General features: G+C 50.0%; 1 protein-coding gene across 1 annotated transcript; it reads right to left on the reverse strand.

Moving 5' to 3' along the window:
* Positions 1-1,101: 1,101 nt before the first annotated feature.
* LOC307077198 (cyclic nucleotide-gated cation channel-like) lies at positions 1,102-9,114 on the reverse strand. The gene is made up of 7 exons (XM_079738529.1): positions 8,699-9,114; positions 6,836-6,947; positions 5,725-5,820; positions 4,472-4,645; positions 4,071-4,178; positions 3,862-3,968; positions 1,102-3,648 (listed from the first exon to the last, which is right to left on the reverse strand). Exons 2-7 carry the CDS (start codon positions 6,934-6,936, stop codon positions 2,180-2,182), a joined length of 2,055 nt encoding a protein of 684 aa, XP_079594655.1. The 5' UTR covers positions 6,937-6,947; positions 8,699-9,114; the 3' UTR covers positions 1,102-2,179.
* Between the last annotated feature and the right edge of the window lie 2,278 nt (positions 9,115-11,392).

The following is an 11,392-nucleotide window of genomic DNA, read 5'->3' on the forward strand; positions in this document are numbered from 1 at the left end:
GCACCGCATCTCGAGCGTTTTTTTTTTTTTTTAAATACCAGCTGTTTTTTTAAAATCCAGCCAGGCCTCTCTTCTTTCGCCCGCACCACTTAATGAGCCGACTCATTGGGTTCAGGGCCTCATGATTAGGTCCAAGGTCTCTCAGCACTGTGGGGTCTGGGTGAGGACCATGAGGTCGTTCACCAGCTGGTCCAGGGTCTCCCAGGACGGTGGGTGTAAGTGAGGACCAGGAACGGGTTCACCAGCCGGTCACAGGACGTCTTGGAGGGCTGCAGAGGACCGTGTGTAACGGTAGGTTTTGTACACAATATGTAAGAATAACGGTACTCAGATTCGCCGCAGGGGGTCGACAGCACCAAGGACAACTTCAGCCTAACGGTTATTGTTTTCCGTGTTACGTTTTAATGGTGATTCGTGTGGTAAAGCCGATAGTCGTTGGTCCGTTTTTCTTGATTCTTATTCTGTGTAGTTATTCGAATCTGCAGTTTATACTGAGATAAGGTTTATAATATTGTAGTTTTCTATTCTAAAAAAACGTTTAGGAGTTAGAGCAGGAGGACAACAAACGTCGTAAGTTCTCAAATAAGAGGTTAAGACCTAGTACTGTGGTGTGCTTCCCCAGGCTAGTTCAGACCACAGAGCTTGTTAGGACCTAGTTAAGACCACAGCTCTGGTTTAGACCGCATTAAGACCACACTTCTGGTTAACCGTTTAGATCTAGATAAGACCTATTTAAGGAGCCATGTTTTAGGTCTTCAATGTGGTTTGTTTCAAAACAGGGAACACGCTCAACGTTTGTGTTGCAGGGGTCGCTGCTGCCACCTACTGGCTGGTTTTGGATACCACGTTTGTTTGCCTGATTGGTAGAAACTGAAGAACGGTAACAACTCTTGACTATATTTCTTACACAAAGTTATACGATTTAACCATCTTGTAGAATATATAGTGTCCCACATCAGTCCATCTATGTCGGCAGTACATTCTCATGGCCAAAATAACAAGGGGCAAATTGCATATTGTAAAGTGCATTTTATTTCTTGAAATAGTTTTATGCAGAAGAAAATGTATAATTTCATTACAAAAGCTACAATTCATCGCAAAATATGTGTTTATATATCAAAAGTGTTTAGCTGTCTTGTTCAGAGAAGTATTTTATTATTTAAAGGATTTCCTTAGTTAGAGAAGCTGGGTAATAAGTGTGGCGGTTCTGCAGGCAGCGCTCATCCCTGTGATCCCTCGGAGGAGAGCTCTCCCTGGGGTAGTAGGGAAGTGGAACAGCGGGTTGTCCTGGACAACGAGATATGGTCCTGGTACCCAGGGTGTATTCCAGGTACCCAGGGTTTAAACCTGGTACTATCCTAGCCTGTCAACCTGACTCCTGTATCCTAGCTCCTCAACCTGACCCCATGTATCCTAGCCTGTCAACCTGACCCCTGTATCCTAGCTCCTCAACCTGACCCCCTGTATCCTAGCCTGTCAACCTGACCCCCTGTATCCTAGCTCCTCAACCTGACCCCTGTATCCTAGCCTGTCAACCTGACCCCTGTATCCTAGCTCCTCAACCTGAACCCCTGTATCCTAGCCTCTCAACCTGACCCACTGTATCCTAGCCTCTCAACCTGACCCCCTGTATCTTAGCTCCTCAACCTGACCCCTGTATCCTAGCTCCTCAACCTGACCCCCTGTATCCTAGCCTCTCGACCTGACTCCTGTATCCTAGCCACTCAACCTGACCTCCTGTATCCTCAACCTGACCCCCTGTATCCTAGCCTGTCAACCTGACCCCCTGTATCCTAGCCTCTCAACCTGACCCTCTGTATCCTAGCTCCTCAACCTGACCCCTGTATCCTAGCCTGTCAACCTGACCCCTGTATCCTAGCTCCTCAACCTGACCCCATGTATCCTAGCCTGTCAACCTGACCCCCTGTATCCTAGCCTCTCGACCTGACTCCTGTATCCTAGCCTCCCAACGCCCTCGCTTCCCCATGGCACGGCATCAGAACAATGGCAGCTTCATAATGTCTCATAATGTTGTAAGGCAATCTACTCATCGGCATCAATTTCATTGTGAAAGATGATCTTATCAAGGCAATGAGGAAGAACACTCTCACGCTAGGTGTTCTCGTTAGGCTGATTCCAGGCTTCAAAGTTAATGTGACCTCATCGCTATGGTTTCCCTCTAGGCACTGGCCTTGGTTTGCATATGATTACCGTGTGCAGAGGCCGCTGAGCCACGGGCCGCCAGCAGGCGGTCCGTTTCCAGGGCCGCTTCCTCTTCTAGCATGGCTAAGTCGCCGTCGGCCGCTTGGTTCAGCTGGCTCTCCAGAACGGTGATGCGCTGCTTCAGCCGCTGCTGCGTCACCGAGTACTCGTTGAGCAGCCGGGAGAAGCGCGTCTGCAGCATGTCCAGAGACGACTCCAGCCGCTCCACCTTCTCCTCCGTCTCCTCCTTGCCCAGCCCTCCCGTTCCGTCCGCGTCTTCGTCCAGAAGACCCTCCTTCATGAGGATCTCGCGACCACGCTCCTCCAGCACCTTCTTGGCGTCCGGGTACTCCGTCACCGCCTCCATCAGGTCTTCCTTGTTGAGGCAGAAGAGGTCGGAGTAGCCGATGCTGCGGATGTTCGCTGTGCGTCGGTTCCCCATCTTGCTGCCCTTGATGTTCAGGATGCTGATCTCGCCGAAGCAGCTGCCGGCGGTGAGCAGGGCGTACTGTGTAACGCCGTCGTCTGCCACCACGCCAAGCTTCCCCTCCTTGATGATGTACATCTCCTTACCGATGTCACCCTTGCGGCAGATGTAGTCTCCGGGACTGTAGACCTGGGGCCGGAGCTTCAGCACCAGCTCGACCAACAGTCCTGCCTCACAGTCTTGAAAGATCCGCACCTTTTTCAGGGTCAGCAGGTGCACGTTGATGGCGATCTCCGCCCTCAGTTTGTTGGGCAAGTTCTTAAGCACTTCCTGTTCGTCAACCGCCTTCTTATTTGTCCAAAGGTAGTCAAACCACTTGATGACACGGCCCTCCAGTTCTTTGCTCACTCTGCGGAAGTGCATGTAGTGTTTGATGGCATCAATGCGGGCCTGAAACTCGGCACGCGTGGCATTCATGTTTGCGATCATGGAGCCCACGTTTCCCACGATCGTGGCGAAGATCAGCACCCCAACAAGGAAGTCGAAGACCACGAACAGGTACTCCTCATCTCGCACGGGCGCCGGCATCTCCCCGATGGTGGTTAGGGTCAGGGTGGACCAGTACAGGCAGTAGACGTAACACCGCGTCAGGGCACCGTACACCGGGTCGGACATGTCGGGGTACACCCAGGTGTCGGAGCCGAACCCCAGGGACTTGGAGATGGCGAAGTAGATGCAGGCGTTCCAGTGGATGATGATGAGGATGTAGAGCACCAGGTTGCAGATGCGGAAGATGTTTGGGTAGTTGGTGCGGGTCTCGGTTCGGTCGAAGAACTCAAACATGCGCGGGAAGCGCAGCAGACGGTTGAAGCGGAGCTGCGGGGTGTGTATCCCCGTGGCAATGTAGCCAAGGTCTGTGGGCAGGATAGACAGCACGTCCAGCTTGAACTGGAATGTGCGGCCGTAGTTCTTTCTCAGCTTGGCCGTGTCCTTTACCAGCAGCCCCTGCTCCAGGAACCCTTGTAAGGAAGGATAGAAGGAAGTACATGGCATCGTGTTCGGCACTTCTCATCATTTCGTAATAGTGAAGTGATGTAATTTTGGGTCCAACTGGGTACAGTTGTTTGTATTACCCTCAGTAACAGCAACTGTATCAAAGCTTCACCGACCCCTTAAAGCCCCAAAGCCAGAGGGGGGACCCTTCCTCTAAACATGCTTTGATCTTGATCTACCTGTGCGAAGTCGTACACATGTGTCCATGAGATACACCAGGTCTGAGATGTAGTCCAACACCAGCCAGCATATGTACATCTCCAGCTGCAGCTTGTCGAAACAGGCCCTGGGAATGGATCATGAACCCAACAGACTTGAGCATTACAACAACGGCTAGCGTATTACACTCATAGATTCACAGCTTAAGAATATCTCTTCCATTTGTTACCTCGCCACGACAAGGACCCAGTTGTAGAGCACGGCAGCAGCGATCACAAACAGCCAGCGGTAGTAGCTGTCATCAGAGGGAGACACCACCATGTCGGCCCATGTCTTCCTGGAGGGTTGAGGAAGACAATTAATTATATCGATTAAACTGGCATGAAGTGTGACCGGGATGAGCAGGATAGTTAATGCAGATGATGAGGACGTTGCTGTTAAACAGACGGGAGGTTCATGAATACATTACTGAGTGACTGCAAACCAGACATGGTCATGGTTTAGCATTCCTTCAGCAAACATAGAGGAAGGCAGACAAATGGAAGGCAGATGGACAGGCAGACGGACAGTCCAACAGAAGTACACCAACTCAGAATGTCAGGCGGTAGGCAGATGAACCGACCGACCTACCTCGGTTTCTTCTTTGTCTCTGCCTTCCCGTTGGCGTCCGTTTGGGGGTTGGGGCTGGCCGCCACTCGGACCTCTGGGCCCCGGAAGCGCTCCAGGAAGGAATCTGGTCGCTCCTCCTCCTCCTTCAGACTCTTGTGAGCCCACTCCCTCAGCGTCACCACCAGAGTCACTAACCTGGGGACGACAGACACCCACCAGAGTCACTAACCTGGGGACGACAGACACCCACCAGAGTCACTAACCTGGGGAGGACAGACACCCACCAGAGTCACTAACCTGGGGACGACAGACACCCACCAGAGTCACTAACCTGGGGACGACAGACACCCACCAGAGTCACTAACCTGGGGACGACAGACACCCACCAGAGTCACTAACCTGGGGACGACAGACACCCACCAGAGTCACTAACCTGGGGACGACAGACACCCACCAGAGTCACTAACCTGGGGACGACAGACACCCACCAGAGTCACTAACCTGGGGACGACAGACACCCACCAGAGTCACTAACCTGGGGACGACAGACACCCACCAGAGTCACTAACCTGGGGACGACAGACACCCACCAGAGTCACTAACCTGGGGACGACAGACACCCACCAGAGTCACTAACCTGGGGAGGACAGACACCCACCAGAGTTCTTCACAGAACAAAGACTACATTTCCCAGGAGCACCTTCGCCCTCATTGGTAGGGCTGGGTAAAAAAATCGATTTAATCGATTTTTGGATCGATTTCATTAAAATTTTGCAATATCGATTCATAAGGCATAAGATCGATTTTTTTGTTTTGTTTGTTTTTTTGTTTTGTTACCATTATTATTATTTTTGCACTTTAATAAACAATGCCTTAATGCAATTTCAGTAATGGAATGTTGTAGTTCAAGTACACTTTCACTTTTTTTCACAATTCCTTTCTAATTTCAAAATTGCACTTTTGAGACTTGAGACAGTTTTTTTTACAGCTCAGGTTTAAACCGTCCAATTTACAACTTTGCGCTTAAAACCTGTTGTTTAAGATGAAGAGAAAAAATAAAGTACATTTGTATTTTGTAACACAGTTGAGCCATTTTCATTATTTAAGAGCAGATTGAATCGAATCGAATCGTGATCAATCGATTCAGAACCTTATGAATCGAAATCGAATCGATTTAGGTAATTGGCCACAATACCCAGAGACCTACTCATTGGTGCAAATGTGCAACGACGCGTTGCCGTTTACCCCGGCCTAAGGTTGTGATTGATCCTTACCTCGATAGGGCTCCGACTCGCCTGAAGGAGGGGCTTGGTTCGATGTCAGCGACCCTCTCGAGCTCCGAGGAGGTGTCGTCACCCACCGAGGACACCCTGGAAGGAGGAACACCAGGAGTCAACATGAGTCCCATCTGGGAGACTTGGGGTTGAACTTCTGCGTCAAATGTGCGTGCAACGCTACAAACCAAAGAAGTGTGGTCATGGTTATGCGTCCGGGATCCTGATACAGTTCAGTGGCACCTACTTATCTTTCTAACGTAACCTGTAATAAATGAACCGATGAATGTAGCAGGGAAGACGAAGCCGCCTTGCCGTGTAGTTCTACCATTTGGTGCCTGTAGCTTACGCCGCTGTGTCCCTGGTGTAGCCCAGAGAGGCCTAAGATAGCTATTCAATGCAAAGGTATAATCTGGCCTTACAGCAGAGGGGTGGAAAGTACAGAGACAGGTCATTAAGGAGCAGGTAGGGGTTGGACAGCACAGAGACAGGTCATTAATGAGCAGGTAGGGGTTGGACAGCACAGAGACAGGTCATTAAGGAGCAGGTAGGGGTTAGACAGTACAGAGACATGTCATTAAGGAGCAGGTAGGGGTTGGACAGCACAGAGACAGGTCATTAAGGAGCAGGTAGGGGTTGGACAGCACAGAGACAGGTCATTAAGGAGCAGGTAGGGGTTAGACAGCACAGAGACAGGTAATTTAGGAGCAGGTAGGGGTTAGACAGTACAGAGACAGGTCATTAAGGAGCAGGTAGGGGTTGGACAGCACAGAGACAGGTCATTAAGGAGCAGGTAGGGGTTGGACAGCACAGAGACAGGTCATTAAGGAGCAGGTAGGGGTTAGACAGCACAGAGACAGGTCATTAAGGAGCAGGTAGGGGTTGGACAGCACAGAGACAGGTCATTTAGGAGCAGGTAGGGGTTAGGGGCCATTTGTTCAAGGATGCATACAGGTAGCCTGTTGACCGTCGAATCGAGTAAACGAATCGAGAACCTTTCTGCTGGGAGTCCACCTACATCACCCGGCCCCCGCAACTTCAGAGAAACCCATCTTGCTCATCCAGTATTCTGAACACCTAAGAGAACCCAGCAGAGCACGTGATCTCTGACCTGCTGAGGGGCCTGTCGTCCCTCCCCGGCTCCTCCTCCAGGGTGGTCTTCACTGAGAGGTGGTGGGGGGAGATGTCCTCCCCCGCAGCCTGGCCCGTCATCTTCACCTCTCCTGGAAGAGAAGATGGCTTCAGGTTAGAGAAGCTCTTTATACATCCCCAGGGTGAGCAACCTGCTTTGACCTATCCTAGCGTGCTAGGAGCGGGAGACGTGCGGTGCCAGGAGCCAACTCCGGCGTTGCCCTCATTTTAATACTGTTCACCCTATCAGTCTTTTATGGGACGGTTTGGAGAGACTTCATGAGCAGGTAGGGGTTATGGGATATCTTTTGCTCAGGGATGCCTACAGGTTAGGCTGCTGACATCGGGGATTGAACCCAGAACCTTTCTTCTGGAACCAACTGACCTCAAGACTCTGACCCTCCTAAACACTTGGATCTGCACAGAATCCCTACCGATTTACTGGGGTACTGATTCCTTCCAGTACATTTGTTAAGTGTTGACTACTGCCTGTCCTCAATGCCCCATAATGTCATTCAAAGGAGGAAGAGAAAGTCTTTGGGAATACTGGTATGGCCTTGTTCATTTACAGAAAGCTGAGACAGCCACTCTCCCAATGTGTTGCAATGTGGCCCAGCATCATTGATAGACGCTGTTTACCGTATATAGTATTAACAGTGCAGGATATAATGCAGGCTGGTTGTTTGCTGTGTTAGCCCAGTATTATGAGTGCAGGATGTAACGCAGGCTTGATTGTTTGCGTTATTAGCTCAATATTATAAGTTCAGGATGTAAAGCAGGCTGGTTGTTTGCGGTGTCAGCTCAGTAATATGTCTTACAGCCGGGGGACCAGACTGGTCTAGAAGGGCCTAGCTCCCTCATGGGGTCCGTCACGTTGCTACGGAGACCGCTATGAGTCACTGTCAAACCGTCCAATGAGAGTTGGACCTGGGGAACCTTGTTGAGCATGTTTTTAGGAATCATAAAGTCAACATGGAGACTTATTATAGAAATACAGCATCTTTAGAACATCCTCAGATTCTGTACCTCAACCCTTTTCAGCATCACTCTTGAGCCTCTCTGGACCAAAGCTTGAACAATAAGTATTCAATATAAACAGTTAACATTGATTCACTCCTAACACTGAATCAGCTGGAGAAGATGCGCTCTCTGTCAGGAGCCGGTGGGAGACGTGATCCTCAGACAGATGAGGATGTGTTTAGACAACTGTTATCATCGTGTGGCTAATTGGCGTGTCATTAAGGAAAACACACTAACCGCCTGCCACGAACCAGCGCGCGCCGAGAGCCAATCAGGGCCTTCTCCGAGGACCGCCGTCACTACGGTAACCGGCCAGTCGAGGGAAGGCAGTGAGTGCGTGTGACGGCTAGTCGCTACGCTAAACAAATATGCAGGCTTATTATGTCATTTACTGGAGCTAAAGACAAGCACCCATCACGTATCAAAGCAGCCCAATCACACCATCCCCCAGATAGGAGACTGCTCTGAGTCACATAGGGAGTCAATGAAAGTTACTTAAACATGGTAGGTTGTCGTTTAAAACTAAAACTAAAAATGATGACGCAAAATACGTATTCTTTATTGTAAAGTTTATATGTTGCACACTTTTTTCTATGCATGATTATCAACAAATGGAGTTTACAATTATGTTGTTATCATGTGATTGATGATTGATTTGATTCAATTCAATTCCAATCAGGTCATCTTATGAGTATTAAACTTGGTGAACGGTGATTCCTGCCGCTCATGCCGTGCCGGGCTGAGAGGTAAAGCGCTTCACAGCAGACAACGATCAGAGGCAGGCTATGTAAACGAAAGATAAGGAGAGAGATTTGCGGCTCACCTGCTTCCCTCGACCTGCTCCTTTAATCCAACAAAGACCTCCCAGAGAGCCGGCCCGCCCGGCCCCACGCCCGGCCCATGGCAGCAGGGATGAAGGGAGAGGTAGACACCGGTGGAGGTAGGGGTGGAGGGATGGAGAGCCGAGGATCAGATTGAGGTACAAAAGGTAGATGGAGTGTAGAGGGTAGCGATGGAGGAATGGAGGGTAGCGATGGAGCCAGAGGTTGGAACAGAGGTTCAAAGGGTAGAAGGAGGTGGAGGTGGAGGTGGATAAAGGTGCCGAGATGGCGGTACAGAAGAGCCCTCCTCCGGTTCCGTCTCCCAGCCCGGATGAGCTCGACTGCCGGGCCTCCTAAGTGATCCGGGCTGCTCCTGCATAGGGACCAGGGCCTCCTCTGATTGGCTGAGCCGAGGCGGGGGAGGAGATGTGGAAGGTGTGGAGATCTTCCCCGGATACCGCCCGGGACCCGGGGCCACCGGGGAGAAACCCTCAGGTGCTCAGCCGAGGCAAACAGAGAGAGCACACACACACACACACACACACACACACACACATGTACATACATACATACTGTACATACATACACACACACACACACACACACACACACACACACACACACACACACACACACACACACACACACATACATACATACATACACACACACACACACACACACACACACACACACACGTATGTACATACATACATACTGTACATACATAAATACATACATACATACATACACACACACACACGTATACACACGCACACACACAAGTACAGACACAGACACACGTATACATACACACAGACACACACGTATACACACACACACACACACATAAACAGACACACACGTACACAAACACACACACAAATACACACATGCACACAAAGACATACATATACACACACATACATATACACACACAAACACACGTATACAGACACACACATAAACACACAAGCATACATACACACACAAACACACAGACCCATATACAGACACACACACACACACACGTATACACACACACACACATACAGAAACACACACACACAAACACTTTGGGAATATTTTGACATTATTAGTAAATTAATCACTGAAATACAAAATTACTTCAAAGCGTAGTGATGATTGCCGAAGTGAGGAATGTTTACCTTTCATCTTGCTGAAACAGAGAGACAGGTCTCTGACGGAGCGTGACAAACTGCTCCAAGCTTCAGGCTGCAGTCAGTTAATCACAGCCCTGTCCTGATGCCCGTGAACAGGGAACAGCAATCTGCCGGTAAATGGAGGCGGGGGTGCCAAGTGTCCAGAGACCAGCGTCTCGTTTCAGGGAAAATTTTGAATAACAGTTATGAGAATTCCTGCTGTCTAAAAATAAATAATGTCTGAAATTGAGAGTACTCTCACAGTTTCCATTGTTAAATAGCGGGCAGCATTGCAATGTTTTAACAGTTAACTGCATTCCATTTTACATCGAGTGTGCTTAAAAAGAAATCCTGAACTACTCATTGCTCAGGAGTTTTATATCAGGATAGTCTAGTGGTTAGGGTGTTTGACTCGCAGACAGGAGGTTCTGGGTTTGATCCCTTCACAGTCCACCTGTAGGCATCCCAGGTCATTAAAGACCTGTCTCTGTACTGTCTAACCCCTACCTACTCCCTAATGACCTGTCTCACCCCTACCTGCTCCTTAATGACCTGTCTCACCCCTACCTGCTCCTTAATGACCTGTCTCTGTACTGTCTAACCCCTACCTGCTCCTTAATGACCTGTCTCTGTACTGTCAGACCCCTACCTGCTCCTTAATGACCTGTCTCTGTACTGTCTGACCCCTACCTGCTCCTTAATGACCTGTCCCTCTACTGTCTGACCCCTACCTGCTCCTTAATGACCTGTCTCTGTACTGTCTGACCCCTACCTGCTCCTTAATGACCTGTCTCTACTGTCTGACCCCTACCTGCTCCTTAATGACCTGTCTCTACTGTCTGACCCCTACCTGCTCCTTAATGACCTGTCTCTGTACTGTCTAAGCCCTACCTGCTCCTTAATGACCTGTCTCTGTACTGTCTGACCCCTACCTGCTCCTTAAGGATCCGACGACTCTGTAAGTCTCTCTGGATGACTGCTGGGGCAGAGCAGTGAAGCCATCAGAGTAATGAGGCTCTGCGTTGTCTGGGTTTCATTCTGTGGCCCCAGGGGCCTCCCACTCCAGTCCAGCTGAAGAACGAGGGGATCATCTCTGGATGCTGTGATCCCATACGATTATCCTCTGAGGGGGAGGGGACCACCTGCCACGGCCCTCCAGCCTCGGTCACCGTGGTAACCAGCAGAGCGGAGGACGTGTGTGAAGGACCAGCCGCCCCCCCCCCCCCCCTGGCCTGGACGTTTCCTAGAAGGTCTGAGATGAGACAAGATGATCCTTATTAAGCCTTGGATTCAGGACCACAGTAATGGTGTTTGTCACCGACTCGGGGCTTGGCGTGCATGACAACGTTTCTCACAGCTGCTCTAGATAGACCTGGATCTAAAGGGGTTGGCAGATGTTAACGCTGCAAACAGCCATTCCGAGTGTGTCAGCAAGCTGGGAGATCTGCTGAAACGGCCTCGTCTGAAACAACCGCGTCAACCACCACCAGAGGGACTGGAGGCTGGAGTGTGGATAGCAGCTGGTGACATCAT

Source organism: Pollachius pollachius (assembly GCF_949987615.1).
Source record: "Pollachius pollachius genome assembly, chromosome: 6".
Classification (NCBI taxonomy): Eukaryota; Metazoa; Chordata; class Actinopteri; order Gadiformes; family Gadidae; genus Pollachius; species Pollachius pollachius.

Coding starts and splice junctions, on each gene's coding strand:
- LOC307077198 (XM_079738529.1), bottom strand. CDS start 6,936: ATGACGGGCCAGGCTGCGGGGGAGGACATCTCCCCCCACCACCTCTCA. Junction 4,179..4,471: donor GAGACAAAGAAGAAACCGAG/GTAGGTCGGTCG, acceptor TCAACCCTCCAG/GAAGACATGGGCCGACATGG. Junction 3,969..4,070: donor TGGGTCCTTGTCGTGGCGAG/GTAACAAATGGA, acceptor ATCCATTCCCAG/GGCCTGTTTCGACAAGCTGC.